The sequence below is a fragment of the Erythrolamprus reginae genome, chromosome 7 (genome assembly GCF_031021105.1).
Source record: "Erythrolamprus reginae isolate rEryReg1 chromosome 7, rEryReg1.hap1, whole genome shotgun sequence".
Classification (NCBI taxonomy): Eukaryota; Metazoa; Chordata; class Lepidosauria; order Squamata; family Dipsadidae; genus Erythrolamprus; species Erythrolamprus reginae.
Genome location: NC_091956.1, coordinates 4107449 through 4127716, shown reverse-complemented (window position 1 = coordinate 4127716; position 20268 = coordinate 4107449). Strand labels below are relative to the sequence as shown.

At 43.2% G+C, this 20268-nt stretch overlaps 1 protein-coding gene across 1 annotated transcript in view; it reads left to right on the top strand.

The window, feature by feature from the left end:
- The window catches only part of ADRA1D (adrenoceptor alpha 1D), a 39126-nt gene extending 27434 nt beyond the window's left edge, over positions 1-11692 (top strand). Inside the window, exon 2 of the mRNA XM_070756531.1 lies at positions 8887-11692. Coding sequence (XP_070612632.1) covers positions 8887-9461 — 575 coding nt within the window. The 3' untranslated portion in view covers positions 9462-11692. The remainder of the gene's footprint in view (positions 1-8886) is intronic.
- The last annotated feature ends 8576 nt before the right edge of the window (positions 11693-20268 follow it).

Genomic DNA, 20268 nt, shown 5'->3' with positions numbered 1-20268 from the left:
TCTCTCTGTCTCTCTCTCTTTCTCTCTCTCTCTGTCTCTCTCTTTCTCTCTCTCTCTGTCTCTCTCTCTCTGATGCTTTTGTTCACTCTTTAATCTTTATCGTAATTCATATTAAGGAAAATCCTCTATATTGTGGGGGGGTTTTTAATCCTAAAGAGGGAAAACTCTTTCTCACCAGTTTTGAAATGATTTTTTTTTGACCCATTCAAAGATGGAGAAGTCTTCAACTTGATGAGAGTTTTGAGTTTTCTTCTTCCTCCGAGAAGCCCTAGTGAAGTGGGGTGGGGGAAGGAATGTACGATAAAATGAGCTGAACGTTGTAATTAACTGCAAGGGGGAAAAATACGTGGTTGAGAGGCTTGAAATGTACACTGTGTCCTAATCTTAAAGAATTTTTTTTTCATAAAAGGATGGACCATTTGTCTTTGGCCCCTGAGAAATTGCCTAGAAAAAACATGCTGAACATGGGGAGAATGTGAAGGGACATTGGATCAGGACATGTGAAAAGTTAGAACATTTTGTGTACAAATACAGTGGTACCTCTACTTACGAACTTAATTCGTTCCGTGACCAGGTTTTTAAGTAGAAAAGTTTGTAAGAAGAAGCAATTTTTCCCATAGGAATCAATGTAAAAGGAAATAATGCGTGTGATTGGGGAAACCACAGGGAGGGTGGAGGCCCTGTTTCCTCCCAGGAGATTCCTTAGAGAGGCCCCACGGAGGTTTCTCCCTGCCTTTTCCGGTCCTGTTTCCTCCCAGGAGATTCCTAGAGAGGCCCCACGGAGGCTTCTTCCCTCCTTTTCTGCTCCTGTTTCCTCCCAGGAGATTCCTAGAGAGGCCCCACAGAGGCTTCTCCCCAACTTTTCCGGTCCCGTTTCATCCCAGGAGATTCCTAGAGAAACCCCACAGAGGCTTCTCCCTGCCTTTTCCGGTCCTGTTTCCTCCCAGGAGATTCCTAGAGAGAGCCCCATGGAGGCTTCTCCCTGCCTTTTCCGGTCCTGTTTCCTCCCAGGAGATTCCTAGAGAGGCCCCACGGAGGCTTCTCCCCAACTTTTCCGGTCCTGTTTCATCCCAGGAGATTCCTAGAGAGAGCCCCATGAAGGCTTCTCCCTGCCTTTTCCGGTCCTGTTTCCTCCCAGGAGATTCCTAGAGAGGCCCCACGGAGGCTTCTCCCTGCCTTTTCCAGTTACAGTTTCGGAGGTTCAGGTTTGTAAGTGGAAAATGGTTCTTGAGAAGAGGCAAAAAGAAAAAAGAAAACCTGCTTAGGCTAAAACTGATAAAGCCCCGAAGTGGTGACTATATCCTGGAAGGCTAAAGGAGTTGAAAACCAAAGTTTACCCTGCATCCCCTTGGGCCCAGCCAGGCAGTGTGCCCAGACGGACGGTCCCTATTCCAGGGCGTCCTGTTTTCACCCCGTCTTCCCTTCCTCGGCCGACACCACCCTGGAGGAATGCCTCCTCCGAAGCCCAAGTCACTCTGGGAGATTTGAGGAAAGATTTCCTGGGCATCGGGTCCGTCTTGAGAGGGTCCCCAGGTGGGGAGAGAGGGCAGGCGAGGACGGCCCAGGGGGAGACACCCCCACCCTCCACCCCTCCGAGCTGTCAAAGAGTATGGGAAAATATGCAGAGTTTTTCACACGGAATCCACGCGGGCCAAAGCTGGGACTTGGCACATCACTTGTGTTCTTTTTGGCAGCTGGACATTAGGCAAAGGAGCCTTTGGGGAAGAAAAGCACATTTTGCTTCGGTTTCCCTCTGCTGCTCCAGGAATCTCTTTTTTCCCCACCCTCTCTCCCTCTCTCTCTCTCTCTCTCCCTTCTCTCCCTCCTCTCTCTAGCTTCCCCCCCCTCTCTCTCTCTCTCTCCCTCTTCTCTCTTCCTCTCTCTACCTTTCTCCTCCCTCTAGCTCTTCCTCTCTCTCCCTCTCATTCTCTCCTCTCTTTCTCTCCCTGCTTTCTCTCCCAAGCTTTCCCTCACCATCTCTCCCCCACCTCTCTCCTCTCTCCCTCTTTCTCTGCCTTCCTTCTTTCCTCCCTTCCCCTCTCTCCCCTCTCTCTTCTCTCTTCCTCTCCCACCTTTGTCTCTCTACCTTTCTCCTCCCTCTAGCTCTTCCTCTCGCTCCCTCTCCTTCGTTCCCGAACTTTCCCTCTCCTTCTCTCCCTACCTCTCTCCTCTCTCCCTCTTTCTCTGCCTTCCTTCTTTCCTCCCTTCCCCTCTCTCCCCTCTCTCTTCTCTCTCTCCCTTCTCTCCCTCCTCTCTCTAGCTTCCCCCCTCTCTCTCTCTCTCTCCCTCTTCTCTCTTCCTCTCTACCTTTCTCCTCCCTCTAGCTCTTCCTCTCTCTCCCTCTCATTCTCTCCTCTCTTTCTCTCCCTGCTTTCTCTCCCAAGCTTTCCCTCACCATCTCTCCCCACCTCTCTCCTCTCTCCCTCTTTCTCTGCCTTCCTTCTTTCCTCCCTTCCCCTCTCTCCCCTCTCTCTTCTCTCTTCCTCTCCCACCTTTGTCTCTCTACCTTTCTCCTCCCTCTAGCTCTTCCTCTCGCTCCCTCTCCTTCGTTCCCAAACTTTCCCTCTCCTTCTCTCCCTACCTCTCTCCTCTCTCCCCATTCCCTCTCTCTCCCTCTTTCTCTGCCTTCCTTCTTTCCTCCCTTTCCCTCTCTCTCCCCCTCTTCTCTCTTCTTCTCCCACCTTTCTTTCTCTACCCTTCTCCCTCTAGCTGTCCCCTCTTCCTCTCTCTCCCAAGCTTTCCCTCGCCTTCTCTCCCTCCCTCTCTCCTCTCTCCCCATTCCCTCTCTCTGTGATGCCCAGCAAAATCCAGCGCTTGCAATTTGCATGGTGGAAGTAACTCCTCAGTTGGGCAATCTTTTATGCAACACAAAGATAGGTCCACTCAAACACTCACACACACACACAGAGAGAGAGAGAGAGAAAGAGAGGAATCCTTGCTTGGGCCAAACCGGGAGTTGCAGAAGGAATAAATCTTCATTTTGTTGTGTGTAACAGATCCCTAAGCAGGACACACACAGAAGCATTGTGAAGCGGTGGAGCCGGAAGGATAATTTGGCTGGACCCACTGATGTGGGTTGTGGAGGGGGTGTTCCTATGGGGGAGAAAGAGACAATAGCCTAGATAAAATACAGGAAATAGTGTAAGGGCAGACTAGATGGACCATGAGGTCTTTTTCTGCCGTCAATCTTCTATGTCTGGAGGACAGAAGGAAAAGGGGGGACATGATCGAAACATTTAAATTTGTTAAAGGGTTAAATAAGGTTCAGGAGGGAAGTGTTTTTAATAGGAAAGTGGACACAAGAACAAGGGGGCACAATATGAGGTTAGTTAGGGGAAGTATCAGAAGCAACGTGACAAAATATTATTTTACTGAAAGAGTAGTAGATGCTTGGAACCAATGTCCAGCAGACATGATTGGCAGATCCACAGTAACTGAATTTAAACATGCCTGGGATAAACATCCATCCATCCTAAGATAAAATACAGGAAATAGTATAAGGGCAAACTAGATGGACCATGAGGTCTTTTTCTGCCGTCAATTTAATTTGACTTCTATGTTGCCCATGTTTGGGTTGTATGAGTGTTTTTAATTAACGGTTTTTAACTTTTGCTTTTTTAATCATTGGATTTGTATTTTGTATTCCTGTTGTGAGCCGCTCCGAGTCTTCGGAGAGGGGCAGCATACAAATCTAAATAATAATAATAATAATAATAATAATAATAATAATAATAATAATAATAATAATAATAATAATCCTGAAGGACTCAGGGCGGCTCACAACAACTCAGGGTGGCTCACACAATAATGTAAAAATAATATAAAAATATAAAAATAATATAAAAATATAAAAATATATTATTACTTAATAAATCATATACTCACAGCTGCAAGATTAGCATACGCACAAGCATGGAAACAAGAAAAGACTCCAGACGAAGAAATGGTAATTAAAAAAATACTAGACTGCGCCAAATTTAGCAAATTAACATACCAGATACAAAACCAACAAAATAAGGACTATTGCAGAGTGTGGGGAAAAATATACAACTGGGTGGAAATTAAGAAAAAGATATAGAATTGTAAAAGATAAATTTTGTATATATATAAATTGTAAATGTTTAATGTTGTTTTGTATGATGTTTGTATGTTAAAAATTTTTTTAAAAAAATAATAAAAATAATATAAATATATAAAAATAATATAAAAAATATATAAAAATATAAAAATAATATAAAAATAATATAAAAATAATATAAAAATATAAAAATAATATAAAAATATAAAAATAATATAAAAATAATATAAAAATATAAAAATAATATAAAAATATAAAAATAATATAACAATATAAAAGTATAAAAATAATATAAAAATATAAAAATAATATAAAAATATAAAAATAATATAAAAATATAAAAATATAAAAATATAAAAATATAAAAATATAAAAATATAAAAATATAAAAATAAATGTAAAGTAAAGTAAAATAAAAGTGGGCTGCGTTATCACAGTGATTTTTGGAATTATTAGAGAAATATAAACTGCTTGCAAAGCTACAAGAGAGACAGGGCCGGTGAGGAGATTAAAATTTTCGGCTGGATTTCGGCCTTTGCGGTGCCTGAGTCCAGAACGGGACTAAAAATCTTTTCCTCAGAAGCACTGAATTTGCCTTTAAAGTTCGTATCGTTGCCAGCCAGTGTGAAGGGAGCTTAGGAATGAAAAATTAATAGAATTAGGAAGAAATTTCCTGTCAGTGAGTACAAATAATCAGTGGAATGGCTTCCCTCCAGAAATTGTGGATGCTCCAACAAGGGACGGGTTGTTTTTTTTCCAGAAAAAATTGGACAACCATTGGCCTGAAATGATAGAGGGTTTTCTGCTTGAGCAGAGGGGTTGGACTCGAAGACCTCGGGAGGTCCCGTCCAACCCTGTTATTCTGCAAAAGTTCAGAAGAGAAAGGAATATTTGAGGGGAGGGAAGACCCAAAGCATCAGAAGGCAGAAGCGACGGATGGAAACTAAACAAGCAACCAACAACTGAGGAGAAATTCCCTGACAGTGAGAAAAATCAACCAGTGGAACGCCTTGCTACCAGAAGTTGCAAATGCTCCAACACTGGAGGTTTTTACACACTTATCAGGAAAGACTTCATGGACTCAATCTGTATACTCTGGAGGACGGAAGGAAAAGGGGGGGACATGATCAAAACATTTAAATATGTTCAAGGGTTGAATAAGGTCCAGGAGGGAAGTGTTTTTAATAGGAAAGTGGGGGCACCATCTGAGGTGAGTTGGGGGAAAGATCAGAAGCATTGTGAGAAAATATGATTTGACTGAAAGAGTAGTAGAGACTTGAAACGAACTTCCAGCAGACGTGGTTGGTCAATCCACAGTCACTGAATTTAAACATGCCTGGATGAACATAGATCCATCCTAAGCTAAAACACAGGAAATAGTAGAGGGGCAGACTAAATGGACCAGGAGGCCTTTTTCTGCCGTCAGTCTTCTATGTTTCTATGTGTCTAATATTTTGGGGGGGGGGGGGTTAACAATTCGTAACAGAAAAAGTTCAGGGGTATATTCAATTGTTTAACATGTTTATCTCCTGTATTCATTTATGAATACAGTTGTAAACCTAATCCTACGTAGCTTCTGCTCTGGCAATCTCACACTACTTAACAGAGCTTACAAAACTTTTGCCAGACCCCATCCTCGAATACACCTCATCTGTTTGGAACCCATGTCGCATCTCAGACATTAACACCCTTGAAAATGTCCAAAGATACTTCACCAGAAGAGCCCTTCACTCCTCCACTCGAAATAGAATTCCCTACGAGACTAGACTTTCAATCCTGGGCCTAGAAAGTTTAGAACTAAGATGCCTTAAACAAGATCTAAGTATTGCCCACAAGATCATATGCTGCAACGTCCTGCCTGTCGGCGACTACTTCAGCTTCAACCACAACAACACAAGAGCACACAGCAGATTTAAACTTAATATTAACCGCTCCAAACTTGACTGTAAAAAATATGACTTCAGTAACCGAGTTGTCGAAGCGTGGAACTCATTACCGGACTCCATAGTGTCATCCCCAAACCCCCAACACTTTACCCTTAGATTATCTATTGTTGACCTCTCCAGATTCCTAAGAGGTCAGTAAGGGGCGAGTACAAGTGCACTAGAGTGCCTTCCGTCCCCTGTCCTATTGCTCTCCTATATCTCCTATACCTTTCTTCTATTCCTCTATCTCTTCTTCTATTCTTTCATTGATATGTTCTATTCCTATATCTTCTCTTCTCTTCTTTCTTAGATACATTTTACTATGAGTATCTCCTCTATAACCTTCATCATGTATTTTACTATGTGTATATAGATATATATATACCCACTAAAACCCTCATTGGACAAAATAAATAAATAAATAAAAATAAATGTATTTTCCTCCAGTAGTGTTTAGCTTCAAGACACATCCACCCCATGGGAAAGAACAGCTTCTGTGCCTGTGCAGAAGCAAAAAACACTCGGATTTAGCTCCGATTCCTTGCTTGCCCAGGCTTTGTAACCCATCATATGAATTAACAATTCAGTCACGGAGACTCGTGAGTCATCTAAAATTAAAAGGCACTCGATAGCCTGAGTCAGAAAATTATTTTTAGAACTCCTCAGGGCAATCGCCTGGCGGTTTTTGGAAGAGGGCAAGGGAGACCCCTGCTGGAAGAGAGCAGCGTTGCACTTTTGATCATTTTTTGGGATCTGGAATGACAAAGGTTGCAGATGAACAAAGTGGGAAGGGACCTTGTAGGTCATCTAGTCCAACCCTCCCCAGCCCTGCACCCAAGCGGGAGACCCTACACTATTTCTGACAAATTGGAGCCCAGTCCTTTCATTTTATTTAAGTGCTGGAAACTCGGCTTCTGAGCATTCTCAGAAGAAAAAAAACCATCCTTTTTTAAAAAAAATCCCCCCAGGAAATAATTTTTAAAAAATATGTCAGTGTCCAAAAACTGGCATCATCCAAACCAAGTCCATGATGTCATCATGACATCACCAGTGGGTCACCACCAGTTCATGGTGCATGGTTGTGTATCATGTCATCTATGATGCTTATTCTTTTGAATGTGCAGTTCCGCGGATTTATTTGTTTGCTTGTAGAATAGAATAGAATAGAATAGAATAGAATAGAATATGTTGTGGTTAGCTCTGGCCCAGCTCCTGCCCCAAGGACTGTGGATGTGGGGGAGACATCCACATGCTGCAGGCCTGTTTTGCCCCCGGTGGAATCTGATGATGAAGGCTCCTCTGACCAAGAAGACATGAGTGACAGGGAGGAGGAGAGTGTGGCAGACAGCTCAGAAGGAGACCAATTATCTAGCTCCTCCTTGGATTCAGAACAAGAGTTAATGATACAGCCACGCATGCGGAGAGCGATGCATAGGCAGCAACAACTGAGAGATTATTATCAAAGAAAATGAGGCCACCTGTGGTTGGGTGGGGCTGTGGTCATGAGTGAGGCTGCTATAAAGAGCAGCCTGTGGGTTTGGCCATTGTGGAGGATTATCTGATCGTTGTGTTTCGTGACTGCTTTACTGACTTTGACCTTTTGTGTGCTGATTTTTCCTCGCTTTGAAACTAAACCAGAGCAAAGTGTGTTTCACTTTGTGAAAGAAGAAGGACTGTGAATTGCCTCACAGCTGCAAGCTAAGTATCACAGAACTGATAAGGGACTTGTACCAATTACCAGTTTGTTTGGAAACGAGGGCTCTTTGCTATACCAAAAGAGGGCTTAGTTTAAGTGAATATTCATTATAAAGAACATTGTTTTGAATTTTCAAACGTGTGTGTGTCTGAAATTTGTACCTGTGAATTTTTGGGAGAAGTTTACCAGAGAGCCCGACAGAACAGAATAGAATAGAATAGAATAGAATAGAATTCTTTCTTGGCCAAGTGTGATTGGACCCACAAGGAATTTGTCTTTGGTGCAGATGCTCTCAGTGTACATAAAAGAAAAAGATACACTTGTCAAGAATCATGTGGTACAACGCTTAATGATTGTCATTATTTGGTTGGATTTCTATGCCGCCCTTCTCCGCAGACTCAGAGAATAGACTTAATTCTTTTTCTGTTTGGACACCTTCTCCTTTGATATGTGGATTGTATATGTGTAACTTATTTTGGGGGTGGGGGGTGGGTAAGGAAGTTTAAATAAAAATTTTCTCTTGTTTGCTATTTTTACTTGATTAACAGTTTTAGCTTGATTTGTCAGTTATCTAGCAGAGATTGTCCATCTCGGTCCATGGTGGACTCTGTTAATGTTTAAGGGAAGATGGAGAGAGCTTAAATAATAAAATATATTTTGATACAAAACTTCCAACAGAAGGGTCAGCAGCCAATCCCGGCCCCTGTTCATGAAAAGTATGGAGCCCAGCACCCAATCCCAGCCCGTTCTTGAAAAGTATGGAGCTCAGCATCCAATCCCAGCCCCTGTTCATGAAAAGTATGGAGCCCAGCACCCAATCCCAGCCCCTGTTCATGAATAGTATGGAGCTCAGCACCCAATCCCGGCCCATGTTCATGAAAAGTATGGAGCCCAGCACCCAATCCCAGCCCTGTTCATGGAACCCAAATCCAATCCCAGCCCCTGTTCATGAAAGTTATGGAACCCAACATCCAATCCCAGCCTCTGTTCATGAAAAGTATGGAGCTCAGCACCCAATCCCAGCCCCTGTTCTTGAAAAGTATGGAGTTCCTTCTCTGTCCTCACAAGACTCTTCCACCTCACGTTGTGAGGTGAAATTGTGCCTACTGTCGCCGTCCTACTGTTCTATGGTCTTCTATCATTCCTTTTCAAGTCTTCTTCCATCCTTTTCTCTCTTTTTTCCCCAGGTTCCTTCTTCCCCTCCCTGAAGCCCTCAGGAATGGCCTTCAAGATTATCTTCTGGCTCGGCTACTTCAACAGCTGCGTGAACCCCATCATCTACCCTTGCTCCAGCAAAGAGTTCAAGCGCGCTTTCATCCGTCTGCTCAAGTGCCAGTGTCGTCGGAAGAGGCCCATCTGGAGGGTTTACAACAACCCTTGGCGGGAGGCCTCTATCAACGGCTCACGGCGGGACTCGGAGAGGGAGCCCCGTTCCAGGATCTCCACCCTCAACGGCTCCTTCATATTGAACTCCGGCAGCTTGGAGCGGTCGAGCAAGAGGCGGACTCTGAGCTTCAAGAGATGGAGGATATTTTCCCCCTTCCACAAACCCGGCATCCAACTTAAGGAGACCATGAACAGCCTCTCCCACAAGATGCGCGGGAGCTCCCTCAGGGGCGGCATGGCGGCCTCCTTCAAAACAGAGGTGGAGTCGGTCTCCATCGGCATCCCCAATGAACTCTTGGAATGCATCGACTATCAAATGTACGACGATAGTCTGACGGACTCGGAATCATGCGGGCTTAAAGAAACGGATATTTGACGCTAATGGTTGGGGGGATCGTCCGGGATTTTTCTGGGCCCAGTTTGGTTGGTCTCCGTCTTATAAGGTTGACAGAGGCGGGTGCACTCCGTGAGTGAGACAGGTAGACTAACCAAGGTAGTCGCGCCCCGTTGGCAGAAATCCGTGTTTCACATACAGAAGATGCCATTGTCCATTTGATACACAACACGCACCTTGGTCGGGGAGTTTGGTGCGCTCCGAGCTGATTGGTTTCCTTCCCGGCCCAGGCGACATCATCAGTGCTTAGAAGGGGGTTGGCTTTTCTCTCTGCTTTTATACATGCAATCCCCCTCCTTTCTACCACTGATAGTGTCACCTGGTTGGGTCAGGAGACGTCTGGAAGAAAAGCACCAAGCTCAGACCCCACAATTCAGCCCTCAACTAAAAATATTCCCTTTTATTATACCCTGGTCTCCGGGGAGTAAAAGAGCAGTACATCATAACCCTGGTTGGAAACTGAGTTGCAGTTACCTACAGTTTTGAGAAGGATAAATACAGCTCAACGTACGGCCACAATCGAGCTCCAAATTTCGGTTGCTAAGTGAAGCCGTTGTTAAGTGAATTCTGTCCCATTTTACAGTGACTACCGGAATAACTGCAGTCGTTAATTTAAGGCTGTAAAACCTGGTACGACTCCCTAATAATAATAATAATTTATTGGATTTGTATGCCACCCCTCTCCGTAGACTCGGGGTGGCTAAACAGTTGCCAAGCATACAAATCTTGATTGCTTGACAGGGGTATCGTAATGGTCATAAGTTTGAAAAACAGCCATAAGTCGATTTTCCAGGGCTTCTGTAACTTTGAACGGTCACTAAACGGGTGCTTATGAGTCGAGGACATTTGCAAGCGGTTGTAAGTGAGACTCCCAAGTTTACTCAAGGTTTCAAGTTTCTCGGTCTCGGAATATTTCTTCGAAAACGTTGGGCAGGTTTGCAGTTGTGTAATCAGCGTTATATTATGCCAAACATTCTTTCAAATAATAATAATAATAATAATAATAATAATAATAATAATAATAATAATGTTCCCTCCATGTTTTTACTTTCTTTCGTTTGGGAAAGATTGTTTTGGTTCAGTTCTCCGGGCTGAAAGACCTAGTAGCATTTTGAAAATATAATTAAAAAAAAAAAATCAAAAGGAAATTCCTGATTTCACACACACACACGCACACGCACAAACAGGACATCTCGAGGTCGCAAAATGAAAAATACAATGGCTCTCTCCACAGTTTGAATGCCCCTGGCAATGATATCAGCTGAAATAAAATTTAGATAAATTCTAGAACACCCTAAAAATGTGTTCGAGTGCATTAAGACAATCTTAATTCCTTGTTAAAACAAAACCATCTCATGTTTAGATTTAGATTTAATATTAGAGTTGGAAGGGAGCAAGTAGGCAGTCCTATCTCCTTTGAGATGTTGTCAACTAGACTAAGGATATTGTGACGAGACAATATTCCATACACCGCCTTGGACAAAAGAAAATCTAACGAATACAGTAGTACCCCTAGATACGAGCATAATTCGTTCCAGAAGGGAGCTTGTATCTCGAGGCAACTCGTATCTGGAACAAATAACTTTAGACGTTGTTTTTCCCCTCCGAGATAACCAAAAGCAAGGATTCTTGCGCCACCTAGTGGACACTCGGCTCGTATCCCGAATTTGAGCTTGGGACTAGAACAGAAATGTCTCTCCCCTCATGGCTCATATCTTGGAATACTCGCATGTAGAGCAGATCGTATCTAGAGGTACTACTGTAATTGACTTATTCCAAGATTTCTCTACTTGCAAAGCAATGTGGGTGTCTCTCCAAGATGATCCTTCTTACCTTCCCTTTAAGATAATATTTGGCACTGCTAAGATGTCTGGACTTCATCTCCCAGAAGTCCTCAGCCAGCCTGCTAGCGAGGGAATGTTGGGAGTTGAAGTCCTCACATATCTTACCAATGTTTGGTTGGCCATGCTAAGATTTCTGGACTTCAGCTACCAGAATTCCTCAGCCGGCATGCTGACGGAGGAATTCTGGGAGTTGAAGTCCTCGCGTGTTCAAGGTTGAAAAATCACAGCATTCGTGGAGCAAAAAAATCGACCCCAAAATACAGTGATACCTCGTCTTACAAACGCCTCGTCATACAAACTTTTCGAGATACAAACCCAGGGTTTAAGATTTTTTTGCCTCTTCTTACAAACTATTTTCAGTTTACAAACCCACCACCGCCGCTGGGATGCCCCACCTCCGGACTTCCGTTGCCAGTGAAGCACCCATTTTTGCGCTGCTGGGATTCCCCTGAGGCTCCCCTCCATGGGAAACCCCACCTCCGGACTTCCATGTTTCTGTGATGCTGCAGGGGAATCCCAGCAGGGGAATCCAGCAGTGCAAAAATGGGCACTTTGCTGGCAACGGAAGTCCGGAGGTGGGGTTTCCCAGCGAGGGGAGCCTCAGCGAAATCGCAGCATCGCAAAAACACACGTCTGGAGGTGGGGTTTTGAGGACTTCGGTGTTTTTGTGATGCTGCGATTTCACTGATGCTCCCTTCGCTGGGAAACCCCACCTTCAGACTTCCGTTGCCAGCAAAGCGCCTGTTTTTGCGATGCTGGGATTTCCCTGCAGCATCGCAAAAACACAGAAGTCCGGAGGTGGGGTTTCCCATGGAGGGGAGCCTCAGGGGAATCCCAGCAGCGCAAAAATGGGCGCTTCGGCTGGCAAAAGGGGAGAGTTTTGGCCTTGCACGCATTAATCGCTTTTCCATTGCTTCCTATGGGAAACATTGTTTCGTCTTACAAACTTTTCACCTTAAGAACCTCGTCCCGGAACCAATTAAGTTTGTAAGACAAGGTATCATTGTAGTTTGTTGTGACTTCATAGGTCCACAACTGACTTCATCCAAAGCATCAAGTTAATTGAACAAAAGACCAATCCGTACGGCAGAATCTGCAGCCTAGTCGTGGATTGGAGGAAGCCAAGTTAATAACTTACTGATTATTGTTTACTTTATTCAAAGTACTGCATGTCCTGGAACTGTCAGCTCCGAGTTAGCCCGAAATAATTGTCCCCAAAATATTCAATTTGTACTAGAACAGGAACTCACTCAAGTCCTTGGGCATTGTATTTTGCCAAGGGTGCCTAACTATCTCACAGAATAAAAATAAATACAGAATAACAGAAGGGACTTTGGAGGTCTTCTAGTCCAACCCCATGCTCCATTTTTCCCGGACAAAATTCATAATTCAATAACTCCAAATAAATTGTGTATGTTTCAAATCCGGTGCGAGACGTGAAATCAGCGACGTAACTTGGCTTATTGCCTAACAAGATGCCAGCCATAAAAAAAGGGACAATAATTAAAGCTAGTCCTCAACTTATGACCACAATTGAGCCCAATGTTGTTAAATGAAACACTTTCAAAGTGGATTTTGACTCGTTTCATGACCATTCTTGCCACTGTTGTTACGTGAATTACTGCAGGTGTTTAAGTGAATGACACCGATGTAAAGTGAATCTTGTTTCCCTCTTGATCACAAGGTCACAAAAGGGGGTCACATGATCCCAAGATACTCCAGCTGTCATAAGTGCGAACCAGTTGCCAAGGATCCAAATTTTGCTCGCATAATCATGGGGATTTAGCAATGGTCATAAGTCTGAAAAACGGTCAAAATTTGCTTTTTTCCAGTGCCGTCTTAACTTTGAACGGTCACTAAATAGACTGCTTACGAGTTGTGGACTGCCTGAAATATCACAAAGAATTATTTCCAATTTTGTCGAGTTTTTATGCAGCTATTTCTGAACCCTCCCCCTTCCACAATATTATAAATCAGTTTGGTTTTCTCCAATTTTGGTAAAATGGGCAGGCTAGGAATTGAAATCTGGCTATCTTTGAAGTCGCCGAGACTGGGGGGAAAAAACCACTGTTGTAACTCTGAACGGTCACTAAATGAACCATTGTAAATCAAGGACTATTCGTCGAGGTTTGTTTTTCAGGTACGAGAATGCAGAAGTGAGGCGACAGAGAAAAGAGACATTCAAGAGAGAGAGAAAATGGACAAGTTGATTTTCCGAAGTATAATACGTCATTCTAAAATGTCAGCTTGTCTGGACTTCATACATCAGCTGAAATTCCCCATTGCTGAACTCAACGGAAGAGCAAAAATATCCTCTGCTTTTGTGTCGGACAGACCTTTTTCTAACCTTTCTATTTTACTGTTTACAAAAACTGTGTACGTAGCTGTGCATTGCGTTGAACAAAAAGACCTTTGGCTATTCTATGCCTGGTTCTTTGGCTCTCTCCTTAAAAATAATATCTGCAAGTGTATTTATTCGCGGAGGAAAAAAAACCAACGATGGATGAATTCCTCTCGACTTTCCCAAACAGAATGTACATTATTATATCTTTCTGTTTCTTTGTACCAAATACATGCACAATTTTTTCCTTCGGGAAATTGTTTCTGATACGGTGTGCCTTTTTCCTTTGTTCGTTCTCCCACTTCGAAAATCAAATCAAAATCGAATGTATTATTACAGTCATAGACCAAAACAAATAAAAACACTTAGTGAATACACAATCAAAAGTTGTAGGATAAAATGATAAATAACGTCCAGTCTATCAATTATGAATTGTCAATACTACTAAAATTACAATCCATAAGCTGTGAGGTCTATATTCTGTTTGATACTATTAGGGAAAGGAATAAACAGGGTTGCCACATTTGTCGTATAAATTAGCTAAGGAGTATTAGGCACTTAAAAGCTGGCCACAAATGGAATACATACATGCATTCACACACACATATACACACATATGCACATACAGGGTGCGTTCCAATAGTAATGCAATTATTATTTTTTTAACTAATTTATAGAAGAGATTTGCACAAATACTTAAAATTCTTCAAAGCACTGTCCTTGGGCCTCTACACATTTTTTCCAGCAACTCTGCCATGACCAGTATGTGTCCTGGAAGGTGTCTTCGGGGAGCTCTCGCAAAGTCTTTGTCACGGCTGATTGGATCTATTCTATGGATGAAAAATGTGCCTTGCCATGAGTCTGCGAGTTCCTGGCCAAACACCAGGTGCCAATGCCAAAATTAAGGGAGACTAGGATAGCACTATTTCGGCCTTGTTCTGGCCTCATCAGCTAGCCATACCCTTACTGGGATTTGATCCTGGGGTTTCTGCCTTGTAAGGCAGAGAATTAACCTCTAGGCCACCAGATCTGATCCCTTCAGCTTTGTACCAGGGAGGGGCTATATGCTTTTTCTCTTGGATCACCCTGGTATATTGAAGGAACATGTAACCCTTCCCTGGTACAGAGCTGAAGGGATTGGGTACTGTAGCCTAGAGGTTAATTCTCTGCTTACATATAGACACATATATACTTCTGCTTAAGACCCGCAGATGAATTTTTCAGTGATGGCGAACCTGTGGCACATGCGCCCCAGGTGGTGTACAAAGCCATATCTGAGGCAGTAATGGGCTGCAGCTGGTGCGGCTGGGATTGGGGTGCCGGTGGTGGAAATTGAGATGCGCACACATCTTCATGCGCCTGGTGTGTGCATGCACACTCCCGTGTAAGATTTAGTTTCTGCGCATGTCCAGCAAGCGAAATCTCACACAACGATGCTCTCGCGTGCGAGATTTTGCAAGTATTTGGCTGTTTTTTTGTTTCTGCGTATGCGCGGAAGCAATTCACTGAAAATCAGCGAAATCTCACACGCGAGAAGGTCCTCGCGCGAGATTTCACTTGGTGCACATGCGCAGGAGCCAAATCTTGCACTGACAGGCATGGACACGCCCGCAACAATCCCGGAGAGTGTACTGGTAGTGGCTGGTAAGTGGAACTCCCGCCTGAACTGAAGACATGTGAGGCGTTTCCCTGAGTCAGCTCCAGTGTGCTGTTCAGGTGATTTTCGGCCTTCTTTTCGGCTGTTTTCATCACCACCAGGGTTCGGGAAAGGTGAAAAATGGCTCAGTGGCCCAACTGGAAGTTCAGAAATGAACTTCCTGTTGGGCTGTTAGGCCATTTTTCGCTCTCGTCTGGCCTCAAACGGCTTTCTTGTATCCTGTGGAGAGCAAAAAACAGCCAAACAGGCCTACTGGAAGTCCAGAGGCTTTAGTGAGGCCTATATGCCTTTCGTAAGCTCCTTAAAACCCACCTCTGCCATCAGGCATGGGGGAACTGAGATATTCTTTCCCCCTAGCCCTTTAGAATTCATGCATGGTATGTTTGTATGGATGGATGTTTGGTTTTACAATAAGGGTTTTTAGTTGTTTTAGTATTGGATTTATATGATGTTTTTTGTTACTGTTGTTAGCTGCCCCGAGTCTACGGAGGGGGGCCACATACAAATCCAATAAATTAAATAAATAAATAAATATGTGCATGTGCGCAGGGGGGGACGGCGAGGGGGATTGTGTGCATGCACGGGGGGGCATTGCATTATGAGTGTGGACAAACTCAGTCGAACATGCGTGGGGTGTGAAAACAATGCAGCCACCAGATTTGGCTGCAAACTTCCACAGGGCCACTAGAGGGCGCAAGGTTAAAGGTTTTCCATTTCTAGAAACATAGAACATTGACAGCAGAAAAAGACCTCCTGGTCCATCTAGTCTGCCCTTATACTATTTTCTGTATTTTATCTTAGGATGGATCTATGTTTATCCCAGGCATGTTTAAATTCAGTTACTGTGGATTTACCAACCACGTCTGCTGGAAGTTTGTTCCAAGGATCTACTACTCTTTCAGTAAAATAATATTTTCTCACGTTGCTTTTGATATTTCCCCCAACTAACTTCAGATTGTGTCCCCTTGTTCTTGGGTTCACTTTCCTATTAAAAACACTTCTGAACCTTATTTAACCCTTGAACATATTTAAAGGTTTCCATCATGTCCCCCCTTTTCCTTCTGTCCTCCAGACTATACAGATTGAGTTCATGAAGTCTTTCCTGATAAGTTTTATGCTTGAGACCTTCCACCATTTTTGTAGCCCGTCTTTGGACCCGTTCAATTTTGTCAATATCTTTCTGTAGGTGAGGTCTCCAGAACTGGACACAGTATTCCAAATGTGGTCTCACCAGCGCTCTACACAGGGGGATCACAATTTCCCTCTTCCTGCTTGTATTACCTCTAGCTATACAGCCAAGCATTCTACTCGCTTTCCCTACCACCTGACTGCACTGTTCACCCATTTTGAGACTCTCAGAAATCTCCACCCCTAAATCCTTCTCTTCTGAAGTTTTTGCTAGCACAGAACTGCCAATACAAAACTCAGATTGAGGATTCCTTTTCCCCAGGTGCATTGTTTTACATTTGGAAACATTAAACTGCAGTTTCCATTGCTTTGACCACTTATCTAGTAAAGCTAAATCTCTCTATTCTCTTTACATGCAGTTAATTTAGTAACCATTCAAAGTCATTGGAAAAAGTGATTTAGAAACAGTTTCTTTCACACTTTACGACCGTTGCACATCCTCCATGGTCAAATGATCAGAATTCTGACCCCTGACTCATGACAAGCAGAGTGAATGGGGGGAATACAGATTCACTTAACAATCACATTCTTCTCTTTCAACAACTGCAGTGATTCACTTAAATAATTATGGCAAAAATGTCACAAAATGGGGCAAAACTCACTTAGCAGTGGTCTTGCTTAACAACATAAATATGGGGCTCAGTTGCAGCCGTATGTCAAGGACTAGCTGTATTTGCAGCTCAGACCAAATAGCCCTAGAATGTGTGTTTTTTAAAAAAAAAAATAATAATAATAATAATAATAATAATAATAATAATAATAATAATAATAATCCAGAAATGATTTTTCACTTACAGAATATGAACACCAGAGGGCAGGCAGGAGTTAACCATTTTTAATTTTTTTAAAAAAAATCTGTTTGGGAAGGAATACTTTATTAAATTTAAATTAAATTAAAATTAAATTAAATTAAAATTAAGTTAATTAAATATTAGTTAGTTATATGTTAAATCTCTTTATATATGTTCAAGGCTTAAATAAGGTCCAGGAGGGAAGTGTTTTTAATAGGAAAGTGAACCCAAAAACAAGGGGGCACAATCTGAGGTTAGTTGGGGGAAAGATCAGAAGCAACGTGAGAAAATATTATTTGACTGAAAGAGGAGTAGATGCTTGGAACAAACTTCCAGCAGACGTGGTTGGTCAATTTAAACATGCCTGGGATAAACATAGATCCATCCTAAGATAGAACACAGGAAATAGTATAAGGGCAAACTAGATGGACCAGGAGGTCTTTTTCTGCCGTCAATCTTCCATGTTTCTAAATTCAAAGCAGAGAATTAAACCATTTTAAAATATAACCAAGGTCTTACTAGTGGCAAGCTTGGACATTCACGAATATTTCTCAAATATTGCAAAGGTTGGTGCTTGAAGTAACAGCACAACTGGATATTATTATTATTATTATTATTATTATTATTATTATTATTATTTATTAGATTTGTATGCCGCCCCTCTCCGAAGACTCCAGGTGCCTCCGATCACAACTCCCATCCTTCCCGACCACTTAAGATCCAGCTGCAGAGATACCTAATGCAGAAATACAGAGGTTGGGCCCTAAAATCGCTGCCGAAAATTGGCCCGTAAAGTTACACACAGCCCTTGCGGAGTGGAAAAAATAGCCAAAAAGAATTGTGAAAATTATGAATGGGATGACGCACTTCCACTATGAAGAAGGTGTCTCAGCCATTGGAGTTTTTTTTAATATTTCATGCATACAAATCTAATAAATGAAATGAAATATTTATAATTCAGATTTAAGCTCGTTTCACTCAGCATGGGCAGCATTTAATTCAGCTCAATGCAATAACTGGTAATGACCTTTAAAGCCCTACATGGCATTGGGCCAGAATACATCCGGAACCGCCTTCTACCGCACAAATCCCAGCAGCTGATAAGGTCCCACAGAGTTGGCCTTCTCCAGGTCCCGTCGACCAAACAATGTCGTTTGCCGGGCCCCAGGGGAACAGCCTTCTCTGTGGCGGCCCCGGCCCTCTGGAATCAACTCCCCCTGGAGATTAGAACGGCCCCCACCCTCTTTGTCTTTCGCAAATTACTCAAGACCCACCTATATCACCAGGCATGGGGGAGTTAGGATATTCCTTCCTCTAGGCCATTACAAGTTATGTATGGTATGTTTGTGTGTATGTTTGGTTTTTATAATAAGGGGTTTTAGCTGTTTTATTAAATTGGATTGTTACATGTTGTTTTTTATCATTGTTGTTAGCTGCCTCGAGTCTGCGGAGAGGGGTGGCATACAAATCCAATTAATAATAATAATAATAATAATAATAATAATAATAATAATATCCGGATATAGAACGAGATGTAACAGGCAGAACAACCTATCATGGCTAAGTCATGATGACCAATTTGGTTTAGCGGTGAAGGCACAAGGCTAAAGACAGTAAGTTCTAGTCCTGCTTGAGGCACGAAAGCTGGTTGGGTGATTTTGGACCAATCGCCAGGAGACGGTGAATTCTAGTCCCGCTTTAGGCAGGAATGCCAACCAGGTGACTTTCGGACGATCACTAGGCGTTGGTGAGTTCTAGTCCCAACTTAGGCACGAAAGCCAACTGGATGGCTTTGGGCCAAACACCAGGAGACGGTGAGTTCTAGTCCCGCCTTAGCCATGAAAGCCAGTTGGATGACTAGTTTGGGCCAATCACTAGGCGTTGGTGAGTTCTAGTCCCATCATAGGCACGAAAGCCAGCTGGGTGACTGGGCATGTTAATCCCGTCTTAGGCACAAAAATTGGTTGGGTGACTTTGGGCATTCTAGTTCCAGCTTCGGCGTGAAAGCTGATTGGGTGATTTTGGTTTATTTACTAGGAGTCTGGGAGTTCTAGTCCTGCCTTAAGCCTGAAAGTCGGCTGGGTGATTTTGGACCAATCACCAGGAGACGGTGAATTCTAGTCCCGCCTTAGGCAGGAATGCCAACCAGGTGACTTTGGGCCGATCACTAGGCGTTGGTGAGTTCTAGTCCGATCATAGGCACAAAAGCCAGCTGGATGACTTTGGGCCAATCACCAGGAGACGGTGAGTTCTAGTCCCGCCTTAGGCATGAAAGCCAGCGGGGTGATTTGGGGCCAATCACCAGGAGACTGTGAGTTCTAGTCCTACCTTAGGCATGGAAGCCCACTGGGTGACTTTGAGCCAATCAGCTAGAGACGGTGAACTCTGGTCCTACTTTTTCCAGATGGTGCCCCCTCCAAATAAAACCCAGATCTGACCTGCTTAACTTCCTGGATACACGGAAGTTTGATGCTACCACCAGGATTCCTCTAGGATCGCTCTGGTTTCCAGGTCATCTGAGTGAAGAGGTGAAAATATGATGGCATTTCTTCTCATCTTGGATTCATTTCCAACGGGAGACCCTCCCCTCCCACAACTTCCAAAACAGGTTCTAATTTTAAATGATCCAACTGTAAACAATGGCTAAATTTAGAGCAGCGGGAGAAATCCACACCCCATCAGGAAGGGCAGATCGACCTGTAGCGAACCTACCAACCAGATAATGTTATTTGTCTGCGACAGAGATGATAAACTAGAGCAGGGGTCTCCAACCTTGGCAACTTTAAGACTTGTGGACTTCAACTCCCAGAATTCCTCAGCCAGCCCTGAACTAGAGTATTTGTAAGTGAAGCAGGTGGGGGCCCAAATTAAGGGGTACAAGCTAAATTCTATTTTTTCCCCTTTCTCCAAGTGATTTGAGACTAGCAAATTATATTGTGTGCTCCCCAAACTCAGGACTCACAGCAAA